This window comes from Cervus canadensis, chromosome 32 (genome assembly GCF_019320065.1).
Source record: "Cervus canadensis isolate Bull #8, Minnesota chromosome 32, ASM1932006v1, whole genome shotgun sequence".
NCBI classification, from domain to species: domain Eukaryota; kingdom Metazoa; phylum Chordata; class Mammalia; order Artiodactyla; family Cervidae; genus Cervus; species Cervus canadensis.
The window spans coordinates 34,043,707-34,065,742 of NC_057417.1; the positions used below are offsets into that span (position 1 = coordinate 34,043,707).

At 60.9% G+C, this 22,036-nt stretch overlaps 1 protein-coding gene across 7 annotated transcripts; it reads right to left on the reverse strand.

Moving 5' to 3' along the window:
- Window positions 1-1,391: 1,391 nt before the first annotated feature.
- Window positions 1,392-21,420, reverse strand: AMZ1 (archaelysin family metallopeptidase 1). Of its 7 annotated transcripts, none has more exons than XM_043456453.1 (8): window positions 21,095-21,420; window positions 11,298-11,458; window positions 8,444-8,926; window positions 7,991-8,158; window positions 4,997-5,125; window positions 4,573-4,742; window positions 3,968-4,144; window positions 1,392-2,547 (listed from the first exon to the last, which is right to left on the reverse strand). In XM_043456453.1, exons 1-8 carry the CDS (start codon window positions 21,313-21,315, stop codon window positions 2,002-2,004), a joined length of 2,055 nt encoding a protein of 684 aa, XP_043312388.1. In that variant the 5' UTR covers window positions 21,316-21,420; the 3' UTR covers window positions 1,392-2,001. The 7 variants fall into 7 exon arrangements, with proteins under 7 accessions (XP_043312388.1, XP_043312393.1, XP_043312394.1 ...); XM_043456458.1 differs by lacking the exon at window positions 21,095-21,420 and adding an exon at window positions 14,209-14,377; XM_043456459.1 differs by lacking the exon at window positions 21,095-21,420 and adding an exon at window positions 13,331-13,471.
- Between the last annotated feature and the right edge of the window lie 616 nt (window positions 21,421-22,036).

The following is a 22,036-nucleotide window of genomic DNA, read 5'->3' on the forward strand; positions in this document are numbered from 1 at the left end:
AGTAGCTCAGTCATTTCCGACTCTTTGCGACCGCATGGACTGTAGCCTACTAGGCTCCTCCATCCCCAGGATTCTCCAGGCAAGAATGCTGGAGTGGGTTGCCATTTCCTTCTCCAGGGGATCTTCCCGACCCAGGGTTCGAACCCCGGTCTCCCTCATTGTAGGCAGATGCTTTACCCTCTGAGCCACCAGAGAAGGCATTGCATTGCAAGGCGGATTCTTAACCAGTGGAAGACTAGGGAAGTCCCTCCAGCTGTAACCCCCTGCAGAAGGAAAGCAGGTGAGATTGTGTGGTGGGTGTGACGGCTGATCCGGGCCGTGCGTGCTTACAGCGACAGGTTTCCACAAGTGTTTTCCCACCGCCCATGCTCCTCCAGAACCTGGCCACTCCCCCGTGAAGAGGCATGAGCCCTATTGGACCCGGCTGTCCTGAGAGGACACACCTGTCCCACAGGGCACCAGGAAGTCCCGCCTTTGACAGCCAGCCGCCAGGCCACAGGGACCCCAGCCCTGGCCCTCAGCTGACACGAGGCAGCTCCCCACACCGCCCCGCCAAGTGGGCCATCCTCAAGCCGGACTCTCCAGCCCAGGACCAGGGCACACCTTCCCAGCTCTCTGCCCACACCGAGCCTCCTGAGCGGACAGCTGTTGGGGCTTTAAGCCCTCGGGTGTGAGTGGTCTGCTCACTGTTCTTGTGCCGTGCTGTCTGCGGGGTCCGCCCCAGCTCACTTCCCGCGAGCCCGGCTCATCCTGTCTCCCCATCAGGAGCCTCCAGGTCCTTGTGCAAAACAGAATGGGGGTCTGAAGAGCTGCGGCGTTGCTGCTCTGCTTGCACGATGGTCTCACCCCTCTTATGTCTCCCTGGTCTGGGACTTGCCTGGTCAGGTTACAAAGAGGCTTCGGGATTCTGTGCTTGTGGGACCACCCTCCTGATTCTGTATTTGTATTTTGTACCATTGTTCTTGGAAGGCTTCCCCAAACTAAGCTCTGTGAAAAATGTAGGAGCTGCCCCGTTCTCGTCTCTCCCCAGACGGGAAGATAGCTGCCCTGGCCCTCCGGGCCCCCCAGCACTCCCCTCTACCCATCACACCACAAGACCCCTGCTGTCAGGACCAGAAGCATCTCTGCAGGACTCATGAGCCACAGCCCAGGGCGTGTGAGAAGGAAAACAGGGTCAATCTGTCATGAAAACATATCAAACGTGTGTGTACATGAAGGAGCCTCGAAAAGCCGAGAGCAAAATCTGACAGAGTTAAAGACAGACAGATGCTTCTACTGGGGTGGTGGGTGTTTTAACATCTAAATCACTTGTTCTCTCAGCAGCTGGCAGAACTAGACCAAAAAACAGACATGGATGTTCTGAACAAAACCCTAACCCCCCTGCCCTCGTGAATATGGGGTCCAGCCCTCCTGCGTCCAGCTGTCCCGAGGAGGGAGCTGTGGTCTGCTCTCACCTCTGCAGGCCCCAGCGGGGCCGCACTGTCCCGCCGCACCTGTGACCTCCCCCACCCAAGAGTCGTCAGGGGAAACGGCAGGTCTGTGGGCACATGGTCCCATAGAGGTGGTGACCACCCCAAGCTTCAGGGAGATGCCTGCGGCAAGTCCCAAGGGTCAGGATGCAGTTGGACCACAGCAGAGGACCCTTTCTATGGGGCTCATGGTAGAGAGAAACACAACCGCTGTGACTTGCCCTCTGAGTGGAGACCCCGCGTGTGGGCTCTGGAAGCTGAGTTTGCAGTAGCGGAGACCCCGGGCTGCAGGAGAAGCGGGCACCTGCCCCACCACCTACATCGGGAGGGCCCGAAGACGGCCTTCCGGGTGCCTGGGACGCCCTCCCCGCCGGCCACGTTGCAAGGCCACGGTCAGGACTGGGGGTGCAGCTGCGTCACCCTCTGCTTCCCGAGACACTGTCCCTCCTGCCCCTGCACCCCGAGGTGCCCCGGAGGCCGGGCAGCTGGTGTCTGGGGACAGGCTGGCGCTGGATGGGTCACACCGGCCCTGCTAGTCGTCCTCCGCCTTCTGGCGCCGGGGAGACGACTCGGCCCTGGACGGCCTGCGAGCACTCAGCTTCCTCCGGAGGGAGGAGAACGTGTCCCCCAGGACCCTGCGCAGCCCCACGCCATCGCGGCCACAGGGCAGGTCCTGCCGGGGGGCCGGGAGCTGCCCCGTGAACAGGTCCCAGGGGGCCAGCGCATCCACAGCGCCGTCCACCTGCTCCAGCTCCCCCTCGCTCACGTCCCTCTCCAGGGCCTGGATGCAGGCCGCCAGCCAGCGGCCGTGCTCTGCCAGGGCCTCCCCTGGACCCTCTGTGGCTGCCAGGGAGCCCAGCCCGTCCTCGGGCTCCAGCTCGAGGCCCGCGGGGAAGGCTTGGCTCCAGGCGTCAGGCGACAGGGGCTCCGACAGGCTGCTGCCCGGCTCCGAGTCGCTCTCACAACACAGCCCCGAGTCTGCGCTGCAGGGCAGGGTGTCCTCCGACACGGACGGCTCCCCCGCCGCCGCTGGGCCCGGCTGTGTCCCTGCCGCTGCTTGTATCCAGGCATAGAGTCTCTATGAGGGAGAGACACAGGCTGAGCCGGCCTGATCGGCCACGTCCCTCACCAGGGAGCTGCCAGGAGACCCAGCCACCCACTCGAGGAGACCCCACCATGCCCGTGACCCCAGGCAGATGTCAGACTAGAAGCTCTATAGACAGCAAACTTGCAGGAGCTTTGCAAGCCTGACATATTATTCATGGTTTTCATGAAGATAAGGATGTGGCACATATATACAATGGAATATTACTCATACAGTGGAATATTACTCAGCCATTAAAAAAAGAATGCCATTTGTAGCAAAATGGATGCAATTAGATTATCACACTAAGTGAAGTCAGAAAGAGAAAGGACAGATACCATATGATATCACTTGTATGTGGACTCTAAAATATGGCACTAGTGAACCTATCTATGAAACGGACTCACAGAGAACAGATTTTCCACTGCCAAGGGGTAGAGGGTGGGGGAGGGAAGGAATGGGGGTTTGGGATCAGCAGATCCAACTATATATAGAATGGATAAGCAAGGCCCTGCTGGTCAGTGTCCTGGGATAAAGCCTAATGGAAAAGAATATGAAAAAGTGTACATATGTATACAACTGAATCACTCTGTGACTCAGAAATTAACCTTGTAAATAAACTATACTTCAATAAAAGAGGAGAGAAAGAAAAGGAACCGCCACCTGCCTGTGACCTGTGAACTCTGAGCCCGTCCCCGGGTCTGCAGTGGGGCCGATGGACCTGGCTCCCTGGGCCCCTCCCGGCCCTGCTCCCCGCGGCTCCTCGCGCGGGCGGCAGAGGGCAGCATCGGCCGCCGGCTCGGCCCCTGCCCGGGCGGGCGGGATTACCCGCTGCCCGCCCCTCCACGGCTGCTCTGGCTTTCTCCACTCCGGTCTCCTCCCAAGGGGCCGAGGCCCAAACGGAGAAAGCGATGCTGCGCGGCCCCTCGGTGAGGCCGGCGCCGCCCGCGGACAGCCGCGCTAGGACAGGTCTAGCACGCGGTCAGTGCCGGGTAGAGGCTGGCTCTAATTAGGGTTGCTGCGAAACAGAGGAGCCCCCTCCGCCGCGGGACAGCCACCAGCACCCGGCCAGGCGCCGGGCCGAGGACTCAGCCCGATCCCGAGAGTCCCCGGAGTGACAGCGCGGGCGTCCACACTGCGCCCTGCCCCCTCACCGCGTACCCGCCCCAGGCCCCGCCCACTCACCTCGTACCCGCCCAGGCCCCGCCCACTCACCTCTTGCCCGCCCAGACCCCGCCCACTCGTCTTGTACCCAGCCCCGCCCACTCACTTCGTACCCGCCCAGACCCCGCCCACTCGTCTTGTACCCAGCCCCGCCCACTCACTTCGTACCCGCCCTAGCCACGCCCACTCACCTCCTACCCGCCCGGCCCCGCCCACTCACCTCGTGCCCGCCCAGGCCCCGCCCACTCACCTTGTACCTGTCCACCAGCCTGAAGCCTAGCAGGTGCTGCAGCTTGCGCAGGCAGATGGGACAGAGGTCCAGGGGCCGGCGCAGGGCCTCGTCCACGCGCAGCGCGCCCTGCATGAGGCAGCGGAGCCAGCGGCAGTTCCCCAGGCCCAGGAGGTGACAGAGCTCGTGGCACGTGACCTGAGGGAGACGGGGCCACCGCCTTGCAGCCTGGAGCCCGCCGCCCACCAGAACCCCGGGACCCTGGAGAGGGGGACACGCCAGGCTCCAGGCAGAAAGGCCCAGCTTTGGGGGCCTGGCAGAATGGAGGTTTGGATATAAGAGAGACAAGGATTCAAGTCCCAGTCCCGCCTCTTGAGAGCTGTGTGACCATGGACAGAGCACTTGGCGTCTCTGGGCCTCAGTGTCCATACTCCCTAAAGTGATGGGTGGTCACCACATTGTCCGGACTGGACAGTATAACTGACCGTCCACCCATGTCCTGCTGTCCAACCCCACCTCCCAGCCTCTCCCGGGAGCTTGCCCAAGCCCCCAGCGCTTCCCCCGTCCCGCCCCCCGTCTTCTCCCACCACCCGAGCGGCACCCGGAACCCCGGCCTCCACACCCACCTTGCAGCACTGGACCATCCCCAGGGCGCTGAAGCACACGGCCTGGCCCCCATCCTGCAGGGGCGCCTCGGAGCCACCTGCGGCCACCTCCACCTCCGGCAGGTCAGGCGTGCTGGGCCCCCGCGGCAGGAACTCCCCTGAGAACCGGGCAAAGCTGCAGACGCCCACTTCTGGGGGAAGGCAGAGAGGCGGGGGCACCAGGCGTGGCCTCAGCTCAGAGAGCCCACGGGCAAAGCCCCGCCCCCCAGGGTGCACAGGTCCTGAAGGTCCCGCCCTGCCAGGTGTCCCCATGAAGGCGGCCTGGGGCAGACACCCCTGCCCCGGGAGGGCCCTGGGAGCCACAGCGAGGGGCCGGCGTCCCTGGGCGCCCCAGGCCTGTGCCCAAGCCCCAGGGCGGGGGCAGGGTCCCTGGGCGCTGGCTCACCGTGCCCCGGAAGGAACGTGCCGAAGGTGAATGTCCAGGCCTCGCGGGGGTACAGGTCGGACAGCGTGAGGCCCAGCACACACAGCGCGTCCCCCGGCTTGCTGCTCTTCAGGAAGGACAGGATGCCGTCTGTGGGGACAGGGCCAAAGGACACAGTGAGGCGGCCACTAGGTGCCCCCTGCCCCCGGTGTGTTCCCTTCTTCCCCTGCCTGGAACCAGCTCATCCCAAAGTCAGACACGCCAGTGACATCCCGTGAGGAACTGTCAGAGCTCAGGGCAGCCAAGCTCCACGACGTGAAAGGGGCCAGGGGCCTGGCCTCCTTGGGGACAAGAGAGCGCTCAGGGTCTCTGTTCTCAAAAGTGCTTCACAGGAAGAGCCGCGGCAGCCCCGTGCAGCTGACGGATGGCCCCAGAGATGCCACCTCTCGCCCCCGCGGCCAGTGCGCGTGGCCCTCATGTGGCAGAAGGAACTTGGCTGATGTGATTAAATGAAAGGTCTCCCAGTGGGAAGGTGATCCTAGATTATCCACCTGGACCCGATGTAAGCACCAGGGTCCTCACGGGAGCAGCAGGAAGGTCAGAGAGAGACCGGGAGGGGCTGCAGGGTGATGAAGCTGACCTTGATTTTAATTCAGGGAGACTCTGATCCTTGGAGCTGTTAAGAGAATGAGTGTCATTTAAGCTGTTAAATTATTGCTGAGTAACTGCCCACAGCGGGTGTAGACAGACGAGACGCCAGGGATGGAGCCGGGACCGGCGGGAACATGGAGGAGCCCAGAGACATCGGGCAGAGCGGTGGCGAGTCTACAACTAGGAGAGGGTCTCGGAGTGATCGGAGGGAGAAGGAGAGAAAGACCCTTTTCAAGAGGTGTGGCTATAAAAAGGGGCAGAGAAGGGGGTCAGTGGTGTGTCAACAGGATAAGTAGCAGCAGCTCCTGTCTGGGAGTGGGCGGAGGGCTTGGGCAGGGCCGTGATGTGGAGCTGGGCGTCCACCCGTGGACAGGGGGCTCGAGGCCCGCGGGTGAGCAGCTGTGCCGGAGGGGCGTGAAAGTTCCCCTCTGCCTGCATTTCCTCCGCCCGAGAAGCAAAGTCAGAAAGAAGAGGAAGGCGGAGACGTGAGGGCCCCGGGCTCACAGTCCCGTGTTTCGAGGGGGCCACGCAAGCAGGGTCTTTCCTTCAGTCCGTTCAGCTGCCAGGAGATAGGAGCGGGAGTCACACTCGTGTGGACAGGCCGGGGGGCTGGGCGGGGGGATGGACTGAGCGTGGGAGGCAGATCTCGACAGCCAGAGAGGGGCACGGAGCAGCGGGCTGGGCCTGACAACCTGGGACCCGTTAGCCAGGCAACGGGACACACAGAGCGGGGAACGCCGGCGGAGGCGCTGCGAGGGGGCTGCTTGCAGCCCCAGCTACAGAGACGACCCTGCTGTCAGTCCTGCGAGGCCTAGCCCAGCACTGTCCCTAGAAACAGTGTGAGCTGAACGTGTAGCTAAGACTTAACGTTTTACTAATTTTAAAGTTGATCAGGGAAAAAAAAAAAAAAAAAAAGTTGATCAGGGCTTCCCTGGTGGTCCGGCGGTTAAGAATCCACCTTGCAATACAAGGGACGCCGGTTCGATCCCTGATCCAGCAAGATCCAGGATGCTTCAGTGCAAGGGAGCCCGTGTGCTCCAACTACCAAGCCCAAGTGCTGCAAATACTGATGCCCACGCGCCCAGAGCCCGTACTCCACACGGAGAGAGCAGCCCTCACTCGCCAGGACTAGAGAAAGCCTGCACACGGCAGTGAAGACCCAGCAATGCCAAAAAAATGAAATAAACCTTTAAAAAATAAAAGATCAAATGGATTCTAGCATAGGGATTTTAACCTAACATATCCAAAAATTGAATATATCAAAGACTAAAACCTTAGACCGTTTATGTTGTTTTTCACACCGAGTCGTCAATGCAGGTGTGCGTCTGTCTGCTCAGCAGCTACACGTGGCCGGCAGCCGCTGTCCGGACCGCCCAGGTCCAGGGGTGACCTGGGACGAGTGGCTGAGGCCTTGGAGGAGAGACCGAGGGATGTCAGGTCTCAGGGTGGTGCTGACGGTGATGCCTCTTAGAGGTTGAGCTGTGACCCCCAGAACATGATGTGGAAGTCCTCACGCCCGGTGCCTGAAACGTGACTTTATCTGGGCCCTGGGTTTGCGGACGTGATCAAGTTAAGGAGAAGTCAGCAGGGTGAGTCTGATGCAGTTTGCCCCGGGTCCTTATTAGATGAGGAGAGACAGACACACAGAGGCCGTGAGGCAGCTTCAGGCGAGGGACCCCGGGACTGCAGCCACCACCGGGGGTGAGCAGGCAGGGGTGGTCCTGGAGCTGTCAGAGGGGGCAGGACCCGCCGACCCAGGCCAGGATTCTGGCCTCCAGGCCCTGAGATGATGCAGAGCTGCTGTTCTAAGCCCCCCGGTGCTGTGCTTCATCGCCGCATCCCCAGGAAACGAACGCAGCCGTGAAACCACGGAATCTGACCACAGGAGTTCAACCCCTCACAAGCTCCGCGCCCCACCTGCCCCGAGCCTTCTCGGGTCCCCTTCGTTCCCTGCGGTCCGTGCAGTGTGGGGCTGGGGGCGGTCTGTTCACCAAGCAGAGGGCGGACCCCTGGGCCCCCTGCATCTCGATGCTGGGGTCTCCAAGGCCCCTGGGGCAAGTGGGTGGATGCTGGGTTCCCCCCGAGTGGGGCAGAAGCAGCCGCAGGCGTAATGACGTCGTATGGGGCAGGGAGAGGCTGGGCCAAGGTCGGTCAGTGCTCCGCAGGCCCCACTCAGACCCTCGGGGGCAGAGGGAGGCTGTGCCCAGGAAGGGACTGAAGCTGCAGCCGGAACACAGAAAGGAACATGCCCCTCGGGGTGGCACCCACCCTGGACTCCAGCTGCAAGCGGCCCCACGTGCCCCTAGAAGACGGCGGAACAAGCCGGGCGGCGGGGGTCTGCCCGCGCGCGCCACACGCACTCACCGGTGTGGAGCTGGAGCCTGTCGGGGTCCTGACTGGGGCGGGATGAGCAGTGGATGGAGGTGGCTGCCACCGAGGGCAGGCATCTGACCTGCAGGCCCAGGAAGAAGGCCTCCGTGCAGCTCCGCAGCTGGTCCAGAAGTGCGCTGCCCGCCGGCCCCTCGCTCAGATCTGGGGGCAGAGCAGCACTGTCAGCCCCGCTCAGCCCCTTGCCCCCTCCTCGGAGCCCCCACCCGGGACAGTGACGCAGGGTGGGAGCCAGGAGACCTGCGAGAAAGCGGCCACAGGTACCCAGGGGTTGCAGGTTCCCACGGGCGCAGGTTCCCACGGTCACAGGTACCCAGGGGCCGCAGGTTCCCACGGTCGCAGGTACCCAGGGGCCGCAGGTTCTCATGGGCCGCAGGTTCCCAGGGGGCACAGGTTCCCATGGGCGCAGGTTCCCACGGGCGCAGGTACCTATGGGCTGCAGGTAAATGTGCTTCCGAGCGAGGCTCTGCTTCCGGGGCGGCAGGGCGGCATGGAAGGTCTGGAAGTCCTCGGGGGCCTCAGGGCGGCTGAGGAGCCAGTCGAAGGCCGTTCGGATGAGCAGTGTGCCAAAGAGCGTCCTCTGGGGGTTGTAGGCCTCGGCCAGGAAGAGCCTCTCAGCCGGGGAGAAGGTGGCTGTGTAGAGCTGCCGCAGGGCGGGGTCGGTGGACAGCAGAGCGTCCTTCAGGGCCCGGGGCCCGAAGCTGAACTCCTCGGCCGGCCGGCACTGCAGCATGACGGGCCTGGCCTCGCCGGGGCGGCCCATGCACCACCCAGGGCCCGGCCACCGGCTCGTCCGCAGCCTTCCTGGGGGCCAAGCGTGGCGGCCACACGGGCTCCCCACACACGGACCGGGAGTCGAGGACCCGCGAGGCCCGGCTCCACCTGGCGCTGGGCCTCCCGGCCTGTCGGCACCTGCAGGGACAGGGACGGGCTCCACTGAGCCCCCGGAAGTTCCCCAGCACCACGCCAGCAGGGGGGCCCCCCGCAGGGGGAGGGAGGCCCTGAGCCGCTGGGGAGGCCCGGGGGACGGGCGGCGGGGAGGCCGGTGACCGGTCACCGCACTGAGAGGGTTTCCCCCAGACCAGAGGCGCAGGCCGGCACCTTCGTGTGGATTGGAACACCGCCCCCTCCACCGTATACCCTGCAGAGCGGCCAGGAAGGGCCCGGCCGCCCGGGCTTGACTGAGTCTCCCCAGAGACGCAGGGGTGGGGCGGGGGGAGCCTCGCCGACAGAGATGGAGGGGGAGGTGACGGAGAGAACGAGCCGGAGGAGACGCGCAGAGAACAGATCGGGACCGAGGCCAGAACGGCGGATCCCTGATTTAGAAAGTCAGGCAGCTAGGCAAACCCGCAAACCCTTCTCTACAGAGCACAGTGGCGAGGCCTCCCAGCCCGCGCTGGAGAAGCAGCAGCCGCCTTGCTTTTGTGGGAAGAAGGAAGAAAGGAGCCTGCCATCACTTTACTGTGTGTGCGCGCTCAGTCGTGCCCCATACTGGGCGACCCCGTGGACTGCAGCCCGCCAGGCTCCTCTGTCCCTGGGATGCTCCAGGCAGGAATCCTGGAGGGGGTTGCTGTCTCCTCCTCTGGGGGATCTTCCCCCCCTCCCGGGGTCGTCTCCTCCACCTCCTGCACCGGCAGATGGATTCTTTATCACGGAGCCACCTGGGACGCCCACCCAGCTTGTCAACCCCCGGTTAAAGCGTTGATCCAAAAAATAAACTCACCTGTATCCACTCGTATATGCATATACGTGTGTGTGCGTATATGTACAAATAAATATATACACATGTATTCACATAGAGAGGAAAACTAGGTGTGTATATAATTTATAAATCTTTGTCTGGAAAATTATATATGTATGACTTTTTCCAGGGATGTTATACACATATGTGCATATATACACACATACTTACACACAGGGGTGTATTTTTTTCAGAGTTACTTGCTGGCTTAGATGAGGGGAAGGGAGCCAGGACTGAAGGCTTCCTGAGATCCCTGTCAGTAGACAGCGTTACGTATTTCTCTTTGCACATATATTTTACAAATGTAACATCCAATTGTGTGTGTGCAATCTTAAATCCTCTTGACTTAGTATATGATGAGTGCTTTCCCAAATCCTTAAACAGCCTATTTTTTTAAAATGTCATTTTAATGACTGGCTAAAAACTCCACAATTTGTGCATGAGTCTGTCTCCATTTCCTCAGGAGCGGTTCCCGCAGATGCTTGTGTGTGGATGTTTAAGGACTCTCAATTTGTATCGCCAAACTGTTTTCCAGAAAGGTCACGCCAGTTTGCAACCCCATCGCCCACCAAGTTTCTAAGTGAAGTGAAGTCGCTCAGTCGTGTCCGACTCTTTAGTCGGCAGCAAATAAAAACTATTACCAACAGCGCTAAATCCCCCGCTCTGTTCCAGACAGGGGAGTGGGGACAGTTACCCTCATTTTCAAGAAGGTGAAACTGAAGCAGAATAAGGTTAAAACTAGCAACCGAAGCCACGGGCTTCAGAAGTGGCGCCCTGGTAAAGAATCCATCTGCCAGTGCAAGAGACCCAGGTTCAATCCCTGGGTCGGGAAGATACCGTGGAGGAAGAAATGGCAACCCACTCCAGTATTCTTGCCTGGAGAACCCCATGGACAGAAGCGCCTGGCGGGCTACAGCCCACTGGGCTGCAAAGAGTTGGACACTGAGGAATTGAGCTTGAACAAGCAAGCAAGCAAAGCCACACTGCTCACAAGAATCAGAGGTAAGACTGGGATGCACCCGTCTTCAAGGACCACAGTGCCTGTTACCCGAAGCTGCAGAGCGCCACCTTCTGCGGACCCCTGCCCTGACCCCGCTCCGTGTGGGGTGGGGTCACGTGGGGCAGCCTCAAGGCTGCCCCCAGAGCTCTGGCCTCCCCCCAGCCCCCGACTCCCGGGGGCTGCAAGCTGGGCTGCAGGAAGCCCTCCGCCCCTGTGTCCTGAGGGTGGGGAATGACACTCCAGGAAGCTTTAGGCGTGGTCAGCGGGCCACGGGCTCCTGGCTGTCCAGGACTCCGGGCCGGGCACACAGGGGAGCTCAAGAAACCCTGAGGAGGAAGCGCTCTGAAGGCCAGCAGGGCTCTGGCCTGAACTTGACCCTCAGACCTTCAGCGCCACTGGGCCTCATTTCCTCACAGGCACACAGGCCTGGTCCCACTTGCCTCCCTTGCCCAGAGCGAGGCTGGACCGGGCAGAGAGGAGGAGGTGCCGGCTCGCGTCCAGGGTCAGCCCAGAGCATCTGACACCGCATGCACCTCACTGACCTGTTCTGGCTTCTGGATGCGGGCCGCGGGCCCCGCACAGCTGCTCCGGGCTCTCCCCAGACCCTCCGCTCACCAGTACCCACACGCAGCGAGCTGCAGTGGGCGGGAGGCTCCACCGCTGACCGTTCCCTGGTGTCACAGGCCGTTCAGAACTACGCTTTCTGTAAATGAGACTGACTATAAATCCTCCCGAGGGCCGCGGGAGCCTTCCAGATGCCCGGAGGGTCTGCGTCTCAGCCTCCCCACAGAAGTGAAAACGGGACGAAAGCCCCCAACAGAGGACACCCCTCCTCGCAGCTCCACCGTCCTGCAAACCCAAGGTCACTTCTGGACACAACACCTCTTCTGAACCCACTGCTTCCTGAAACGGAGCTATTAGTAGTCACACGGTTTATGGGCGAGGAGACAGAGGCTCAGAGAGGGGAGGCTACTTAAGTGCCCAGGGTTGCACAGTTCATAAGACACGGCGCTCCAGACTCCGATAGAGATGTAAGGCAGACAATAAAAGGCAATAAATATTGCCCCTGTCACTCCAGGCCTCCCTGGCAGGACCACCTCCCCTGAAGGGTCTTTCCTGCAGCACCCACTGCCCATCACCATCCGCACACCCCACTTGGGGGCTTCGGTGCCAGGGAACTCCGCAAAGCCTCAGGAAGTGGAAACTGCCTGCTTTTCACCAGAAGGTCAAGGGCTGGGAACGACCTGGGCCCACACTGTAAAGCCCAGGCCCCTCCCAGGTGTGCAGAGGGGGCCAGGTCGTGTGGCCCACAGCGACCCGAGGCACAAGCGGAGTTTCCCCAGGAACCGGCTACACCATCACACCCCGCGGGGGATCCCGAGAAGGTTGGCTCATGCGGTCACATCAACCATCTTCTGCGTCTGAACTTAAAACCAAGAACCTTGTCAAATACAGGAACGCAGCGTCCTGCCTCCATCGGCAGCGCACATCTGACACATCTCTGCACTGTCGTGAAGACGGTTTTGACCTGAGGGTCCCCCGCAGGGTCCCCGGAATGCACTTTGAGAACCACTGGTTCACTGTGAATTCTCTCCCCGGGACAGCTGATCACAACCCATAAGAACCAGGTGGGCACGCCTGTGCCTGGAGCATCCACATGTGAAAACCGGGCCTGACATGGGCCAGAGACACCCCCATAACCCACCCCACGGCAGAGCCGCTGGCCCGCCAGCCACGTAGAAGAGCCTGGAAGAAACGGCCCCTTAGCTGCGGACCAGTGTGGGCTGGGGGGTCCAGGGGACAGGAGGCTCCAGGTCGGGCCCCAGGGTGTGTGAGATCCTATCCACCACTTGGGTCCGACTCTCTCTGAGGTCCAGCCATCATCTGCCCAGACAGCGCTTCCTCTCAAGAGCCCCGGGCGGCCACATTCCCTTCCTGGGCCACTAAGGGAAACCCTCGTGGGACTCTTCAGTCCTGCCGGGTCATCTCTGCATAAGACCACCCCTCGTGCAGAGGCAGAAGCTGGGCGTGGGCAGAGATGCAGGGCATCAACAGAGGGAGCCCCATCAGAGCAGGTGCTTCCCCGCCCTCCCCGCTACCTGCACCCCGTTAATCTTGGCAACAGTGAACATTCTGGAAGGCAGACCTCCAGAAACACCGGCTGTCTTTCCTGCTCTGCAACATCCAAGGCTCTCCTCTGTATACACCGTCGCACCGGACCCCAGCCACATGCCTGAGCCCCGCCCGCATCCATCTCACTCAAGCTGCACAACCCGGGGCCGCCGGGGGTGCTGTTATGGTGCCCATGTCTCAGATGGGGAAACTGAGGCCAGGTGCGATTTCAGAGCCATGCTTCACACTGGAGCTGAAACTCTTTTTTTTTTTTTTAAACCCCAAGTCAATGACCTTTAATTTTAAAAAGTAACATGCTCAAATCAGCAAACTTAGGAAAGAGCCAGAACTCTTAACCATCAACACGGTGGGATGTCTCTGCCCGGCCCCTGTTAACACTGGGACGGTGGCCACACTTCTCAGCCCGCCTCCCCTCTCCCTGGGGCACCCACGTCCCCCTCACCTGTCCGCGGTCCTGCTCAGAGGCCAGGGAAGGACGTATGTTGGTTCCACTCCCAGAGGAGGGTCTGCCCCAACGCCCTCGGCCCAGCACCCACTCCCCCCGCCCCCAACCAGGCAATGCCTCAGAGTCAGAGGCAAGAAAGCACGCTCTGGTTCTTGCTATTCTGAATACGCTTTGCAAAACATCCCGGCAGCTGCAGTGAGCTATTCATCACCGTCTGCCTTCCGAGCAGCCCCGCGCTGGAGCCATGTATAGGCTTTGGGGTTTCACACTTCTCAGAGGCTCCCGCCTGCTCAAAGGGGCGCCGAGGGCTTTGACCACAGGGGCCCGGCTAGGCGGTAGACCCCTGCTTCCTGCAGAAGCCCCCACCTCCCAACCACCTGGCCACCAGGCTGACGGCTTCCTCCCTGTGACGGGCGGGCAGGACCTGTCCTCCCCCTCCGGGCCGGTGGCATTCCCCAGTTCGGCATCTCCGTGGGACCCCATGCCCCACTTTTCCGGCAGGAGGTGTTGCCTGATTTCCTGGGGAGCAGCCACTGAGCCTCCTCCCCACCAACACCGCTCGGTTTAGGGGGCCTCTCCCCGCACCCCCAGGCTCAGGGAGGCACTCCATGCCCACGTGGGCCGGCCAGGCAGTGCCCTCTTCCCGTGCCTGGCCCCGGGCTCTCCCACAGCCTGTGAGCCCCCATCACCAGGATGGAAGACCGCCCGCGGGTCGCCCTCCCCCAGGGAGGGGAAGGCCGGGAGGGGCACCCCAAGCCCCTTCTTTCCACCGGCTCCCCTCTGCCGGGACCAGGCCGGAAAGTTCCCAGGCAGGCGCGGAGCACAGAGCGCAGCACTGCGCCAAACCCTCCTGGGCGCCCCGGTCCGCGCCTCACCTCCCGCGGGCCCCGCGGACCCCGCGCAGGAGCGCGCCCGCCGCCGCCAGGCCGTCCTCGGGGCTTGCGCGGCTGGGCCCGGCGCTGCGCGCTCCCGCCCGCCCCGGCGGTCTCCTCTCGGTCCTCGGGCTCCCCGCCGCGCCCTGACCTCGCAGTCCGGCGCGGGGTCCTCCCGCCGCGCCCCTACCTCGCTGCCGGCCCGGCTGAGGGCGCGTGGGCCACCGGAATGGGGAGGGAGGCCTCGTGACGTCAGCACGGAGGGGCCGCCGTGGGTGCCGCTCCCCTCCCGCCGCGCTGGGGCATCACGCGCGGGCCACAGTGGGCAGGGTGCTGGCAGGGGCCCCTGGGCCTCAGAGTGCGCTTGCAGGCGCTGCCCTCTGCTGATGCCCGTGGAGCCCGCCAGGGACGCCCCGCCACTACAAGAAACAGCGGAGGCGGGGCGGGGCCTGAGATCTTAGGGCCACAGAGGTGAGAGGGGTAAGCCAGACCTGCCCAGGTGCGCCCCGGTGAGACAGGTAAGCCCGGCCTGCGCAGGTGAGGTGCTGGCACCAGGGAGCCAGCGCTGCTAGGCCATGGCTCCAAACAGTGACTCACAGCCTAGCCCCTCACTGCCCCCCACCCAGCCCAGGAACCTTGTCCGGCGACCTCCCTGTTAAGATGTAATAATGATTTTTTTTAGTATATATATGCCAGGCATAATATCTATACTAAATGCTTTAAATGTATTATCTCGGTCTGTGAGATAACTATCCTTTTTGTCTCCATTTTATAGATGAAAAACTGAGAAAAAAAAAAAACCTGAGGGGAGGGCAGGGGAAGGGTCAGGCCCACCCAGGGGGCAGGGCAGCAGGCCGAGCAGCCCCAGCGGTGGGGGGGCACCCGGCCAGCAGCCCGGGCTCTGTGTTCAGTGCCCATTTACAGTGTGCGCGCCGTGGGCCCCCGACAAGGTCCCGGGGGTGTTTGTCCTGGGGGCTGAGAGGCAGGGCACCCCGTGTCATCCGCAGGTAACCTGGGTGGCCTCCTGGAGAAGCTTCCCACTGCATTTTGGGAGGCGAGGAGCCGCCTTGCCCAGCTTCCATAGAGCCTCTGTCCCCACAAGGGTCCCACCTCCGGGGGCGGGCCCCCGAGGGGGGGCCTCGGGCTGCAGGACATGCACCGTGAGTGAGGGCGGCCGTCTGTGCCGTCTCCGGGCCATCGTGGTGGCCAGCGGCCCCCTGCCCAGTCCCCAGAGCTGCCTGGGGCCACCACCCCAAGGTGGGAGAGGACCCCCCGGACAGGGAGGAGCCTGGCCCCGGCCCCAAGAGGGAGATGCTCCCTCCCGCTGCCCTTTATCTCTGGAAATGTTTACGATAAGGGCTTCCTTTGAGGCGAATGTTGCCCCGGCTCTGGACTGCCAGCTCCCAGGACTTCCCGGCAGCCCGCCCACTCCCGCCTGCCCGGCCTCATTCTGGAGAAATGCCCCACGCGAGGCTGAGGGCTGTGTCACCGTCATCCCCAGCATTGCTGGGGAATTTTGTTTAAGCCTTAAGAAACGATCCTACAACAATAGACATCCATTGTAGAAGATTTGGAAAGTTCTAAAAAATTTAAGAAACAGAAAAGACCCCATAATCCAACCATCAAGAGGTGACTTCTCTTAACTTTCTGTTAGACATCCTTCAAATAATTTTTCTCTCAGCATTTACACAGAATTTTTAAGGAATGCACTCTGCATATTTTGCTCTGCTGGAGGCTTTATCACATGATACCTTTCCCTGTCAACTGCCAGAAATCAGAGCTTCCTCAAAAAACTAAAGGTGGCTCAGATGGTAAAGAATCTGCCGCAATGCAGGAGACCAGGGTTCAATCCCTGGGTCGGGAAGATCCCTGGAGAAGTGAATGGCAACCCACTCTAGTATTGTTGGCTGGAAAATCCCATGGACAGAGGAACCTGGCAGGGTACAGTTGATGGGATTGCAAAGAGTCAGACATGACTGAGCAGCTAAAACTTTCATTTTTTCCCCCAACAAACGAAGAGTTGCCGTGTGATCCAGCAATCCCACTCCCGAAAACAGATCCAGACGAAACTCTAATCCAGAAAGACACACGCACCCCTATGTTCACAGCAGCACAATTCCCAATAGATGAAACGTGGAGAAGAGCTAAGTGTCCGTTGACAGATGAGCAGGTACCGTAGATGCGGTACATGCATACAATGGGATACTACCCAGCCGTGAAAAGGATGACATAACGCCATCCCCAGCAACAGGGACACAGCCAGACATATCATACGAAGTGCAGTCAGTCAGAAGGTCAAACTCCGTAGGATATCACTTATACGTGGAATCTAAAATATGGCCCAAATGAACTTATCTACGAAACAAAAACAGACACACAAACATAGAGAATAGGCTTGTGGTTGCCAAGTGGAAGTGGGAGTGGGAGAGGGAAGGAGCGGGAGTTCGGGATTAGCGGATGCAGACTATTATATACAGGATGGTAAACGAGGTCCTCTTGTATAGCCCGGGGAACTCTATTCAATATTCTGATAAACCATTGATGGGAAAGGATGTGAAAAAGAATTTATATGTATAACTGGCTCATTTGCTGCACAGCAGAAATCAGAACACTATAAATCAACTACACTTCAATAAAATTGTTTTAAAAGATACAAGTTTAAACATACGAAAGTAAATAATAAACCCAGTGGCAGGAATCCTCCTAAGAGACAGAAGAGGAGAGACACAGAGGGAAGAAGGCCAGTGACACCAGAGGCAGAGATGAAGGATGAGGCCATGAACCAGGGGCCCCAAAGCCGCCTGAACCTGGAAGAGCCAGGAAGGTCCCGCCCCCCCACCCAAAGCCTCTGGAAGGAGGCCCTACCCATGCCTTGACTTTGGACCTCCATTTAAGAAAATTAATTTCTGCTATTTTTCAAACATTTATTTGGCTTCCCGGAGGCTCATTTATTGAGCTGCATGGACTCTCTCGTTGTGGCACGCTGGCTTAGTCGCCCCATGACACATGGGCTCTTAGTTCCCTGACCAATGATCGAGCCCCTTCCTCTGCACTGCCAGGCAGATTCTTAACCACTGGACCACCAGGGAAGACCCCACGTGGCCCTGTTTATGGTCATTCGTTACAGCGGCCTCGGGAAAGGAACGTGTGTGTGAGCGCACTGTCGTGTCCGACTCTGCAACCCCAGAGACGGTAGCTCGCCAGGCTCCTCTGTCCACGGGATTCTCCAGGCAAGAACACTGAAGGGGGTTGCCATGCCCTCCTCCAGGGTATCTTCCCGACCCAGGGACTGAACCCATGTCTCTTACATTGGCGGGAGGATTCTTTACCACCACGCCGTAGGAAACGAATGGAATTGGAGAATAAGATGGTTCCCATGGTTGTTGGAAGGTCAGGAAAACTTCCAGAATGCTCTCGGCACTTAGTGGCTCCTTACAGCACTCGTCTGGCCAAGGCGTGGACACCCGCTGTGCTTTGGGGGGCGGGGACCGTGTGCTTCCCTCTGTCCCTGGGCAGTAGACAAGGGCGAAGGCGGACGTTGGTGGGCACAGACAGGGACGGAGGGGCTGAGGGGCTTGTGCCATGTGGGATGGGCAAGATGAGCTGAGACAGGGTCCTGCCGGCCAGAGGGACAGCACGGGCCAAGGCCTGGACGTCAGGGCAGGCAGGGCCTTTGGGGAGTGGGGTCTTGGTGGTTTGGAGTAAAGCAGGTGGGATCCAGGGGGTGGAGCTATGTGGGGAGGTGAGAGCCGGGAGGGTGAGGGGCAGGGACCTGGAATGAGGGTCTCACTAGGGCTCCGGGTGTGGTTTGGGAGGGGTAGGCAGGTGATGTCCAGGTGGGCGGCAATGGGGGCTGAGTCAGGGTCCAGGCCGGGGGATGTGGGGAGCACCTCGGGCCTGGGGGACTTGAGGCCCGCCTGAATGGGGAGCAGGGATGTGGTACCCACCTCCTCCGGGTGGTGGGCGCCCTACTCGGGCCTCAGTTTCCCCAGGCCTCCTGGGGAAGCACCCAGTGGCCATGCTAAAGCAACTGTTTCCTGAGTACACACCCCGTGCCAGTCCACATGGGGCGCCCTGCGACCTCCCCCCAGAGCTCAGGGCTGGATGGGGCTCCCCGCAGCTTGGGGGACTCGGAGGTCCCCCGCATTAGAAGCAGGGTGAGTGGACCTGACCTGCAGCCCAGGCCAGGAAGGTCCCCGTGGGTGTGGCGGGGCAGAGCGGGCAGGGCCTCCAGCCCTCGCACCCTGCCTGTGAGGACGCCCTCGGAGCTCAGGGTCAGCATTCGCTCGGGGTGCCCAGGTCTGGAATCCCGTGTCCCGCAGGGAGCAGCCGGGCCAGCTGGGCTGCAGGATGGTCTCACCTCAGGTACCCCAACACACACTCACATGCATACACACACACACACACTCACACACACACACACACTCACACTCACACACATGCATACACACACACACACGCATACACATACACACGCATACACATACACACACACGCATACACTCACACACGCATACACACATACACACACACACTCACACACACATAAACACACACACACACTCATACACACACATTCACACTCACACATACACTCACACACGCATACACATATACACCATATACACACACATACATATGCATAGACACTCACACACACACATATACACATGTACACACACGTACACACACATGAATGCACATACACACATACACACATGCATACACACACGCATACACACTCATACACATACACCATATACACACACGTACACACACATACACACATGTACACACTCACACACATACACACACTTATACATACAGATACACAGTCACACAGACACACACATATACTCACACACACATACACCATATACACACACATACACACATGCACACACAATACACGTACACACACATACACACATGCACACACAATACACGTACACACACACACATACAAATTTACAGATACACACTCACACATACACACTTATACATACAGATACACACACACAAACATACACTGACATACTCATACACACATACAAATTCACACTTATACAGATACACACACACAGACATATACACACATACATATACACACACACACACATACACTCACACACATGCACACACATATACACACTCACATACACATGCGTACATATAGATACACACATGTACACACATACACAAATGCATACATACACATACACACACGCACGTACACACATATATACACTCACACACATGCATACACACACACTCACACACACAGACATGTACATACACATATACACACACCAGTGACCCCGCCCCTCCTGGTGGCAGCAGCGGTCCCTTCCCAGCATCCACAGACTCAGCAAAGGCTAGGGAAGACCGTGGGGGTCCTTGGCCTCCAGAGGGCAGACCCCCACCCCATGTCTGCGTCTGCCCCTCCTCCTAGGCCTCTTGCCCCCAACCCCCACCTCCTCGCCCATCGGAGGTCCCTGTGGGCGGGGGGCACAGAGGCACCCCACAGAAGTGGAGCAGGGGACGGAGCACGCGCGCTCCCTCGGAAGCCGCCCCCCGCCTGGCGACATGGTCCCGGCAGGCCAGTCTGGACTCCGGACACCGGGCAGTGCTTCCCTCGGATCTGAATGTCGCCTGTGCGGGCTCTGGGCAAGTTCAGCCCCTGCGTTTGGTCCCCAAGAACGACAGCTCCGTCCTGGGTGCCCAGGGCAGGGCAGGCGCGGGGGCTCCCAGGACCAAGGCCACATCCTGCTCAGCCGGGAGAGCAGACGGCGGCCTCCCTTCCGCGCCCCCCACCCACCAGGTCCTCACCGAGGACGCAGACATCCGACCCCCACCTGGGTGGTCCAAGGGCTGATGGAGCAGCCGGGATGTGGGCATTGCAGAGAACGCCAACCACACTCTGATGGTTTCTGACCTGAGACCCCTGCCCAGCGCAAGCTGCCCAGCGCATATTTGGTGGACAAAGGGGGCTCGGGGTGTGGGGATCTGGCCAGGGGCCCTGCCTGAGGCCACCCCCTGGGATTTGGGGTGTCCCCACCCCCAGAGATGACCTGAGCCCCGCTGCCCCACAGGGAGACGCGGGAGGCCCAGCGTCCAGTAGAAGACCTTGAGGCCGTGGGGTCCCCGGGCCGGCCTGTGGGGACCCGTGGCCCTGGACACATGGAGCCCTGCCTAAGGGGGTCCCAGCTTTGTGGCCAGTTTGAGTCCTCAGAGCCCATGGTCCAGAAGCTTCTCCAGGCAGGCACAGGAGGGGCAGGGGTGGCTGGGGAAGGCAATTAGGGGAAGGTCCCAGGTGAAGGCAGAGGCAGCCTGAGGAGGCCAGGCTGCATCTGGTCGACCTCCAGGACACCCTTTCATGGCCCCCGGCCCCAGGCCAGGCCTCCCGGGGCCCATCCAGCCACACACCCAGAGCCAGATGAAGCCACATGGCCACAGAGCCTTTCAAGGACTCCTTGTGACCTGAGGATGAAGCTCAGCCTTCCCCACGAGCCGTGAGTGTCCTGGCCACCCAGCCCGCCACGTCCCAGGCTTGCCGGCTCTGTCTGACCCAGACACCACCCTCTTTCTCCCTCTGGGGTCCCTCTGCCTACAAGGCACCCAGCACCCTGCAACCCCAGCAGGGATTCCCGAGTCAGGGTGAGCCCCGACCTGGTGGGGTGCCACGGAGCCCTGGCCGCCACTCCTAGCGGCCCCCCCCATCTGCCCCAGCCCCTTCTCTCCCGCCCGGTCTCACCTCTGGGTCTCTGCCTGCAGCCCTGCCCCCTCCCCCTCTCAGGGAGGACCCCCACCCCTCACTTAAGTGTCAGGCCCCACGGCTACTTCCTCCCAGGTGCCCTCCTGACACGCACTGCCACCGACGCACGATTACCTGGTCAGTGTCTGTCTTCGGCCGCGAGAGCACGCTGGGGGTTGCGTGTTCCCCTGAGCGGCTAGTGCAACGCCCAGCCCATAGTGAGCGCTCAGCCCAGGTGGGCACGCTGCCACGCGTCGCAGCCCGGCATGCACACCCCTGCACACACCCCGCGTCCCTGCCACGCACGGCTCTCTGAGCATGTCCACACGGACATGCTGGCCTCCAGGCACACACATGCACGCGCATGCATGCTTGCACTCACTCCCAGCGTGATGCACACATGCCCCTCCACACACAGGGCGCTCACACTGCGCACACACGGGCACACACACAGTCGAGCATGCTTGCTCACACCGTCCCCACCACCCTCACTCCGACAGGCGCCTGAGCTGCTGTTTGCCGCCTCTGCCTGCCGGCGTGTTTGCCAAGCAGTTTCCATGGCAACACATCTCAGCTCGGCTGGGAGCAGGGAAGACGGCCTCCATGGAGGGGACGAGCCTTGAGGTCTCCGCATCCACCAGCTCCACTGGCAAGCAAGGCAGGCGCTCCCTGAGGTGGAGAGGCCACCCCTGCCCCAGCCTGGCTGAGGCTGGCACCTGAGGAGGTGGCTCTGGAACTTCTGGGCTACACGCTCCAGGGCGAAGGTCACTCAGTCGTTCAACAAACCCCGTATGCCGGCTGCACAGCCACCTGAGGCATGGGCCTGGCTCATGGGGGCTCGTGGTTGTGCCCTGAGGCCGGACTGTCATCCCAGCATCTGGCTGAAGGCCCATTCCACAGGTCAGTGGTCCCCGAGCACCAAGGCCTGGCCACCCACCCTCTGCCCACATGGGCGAGGAAGCCGAGCTCCTCCCCACCACCACCACCCGCTGGGAGACCAACTGCAAACGCGACCCTGACCCTGCACCCCTGCCTGAACCGCCAGCCTCTGTGCCGCAACACCTGTGACGGAGGGAA

What these genes read in the sequence shown, in the direction of transcription:
- AMZ1 (XM_043456453.1), bottom strand. Translation starts at nt 21,315, where the DNA reads ATGTGTGTGCCTGGAGGCCAGCATGTCCGTGTGGACATGCTCAGAGAG. An exon ending in CGAAGACAGACACTGACCAG is followed by an intron (nt 11,459 to 21,094) that starts GTAATCGTGCGT and finishes TCTCATTTACAG; the next exon opens with AAAGCGTAGTTCTGAACGGC. An exon ending in GGATGGTCCAGTGCTGCAAG is followed by an intron (nt 4,145 to 4,572) that starts GTGGGTGTGGAG and finishes CGTCTCCCTCAG; the next exon opens with GTCACGTGCCACGAGCTCTG.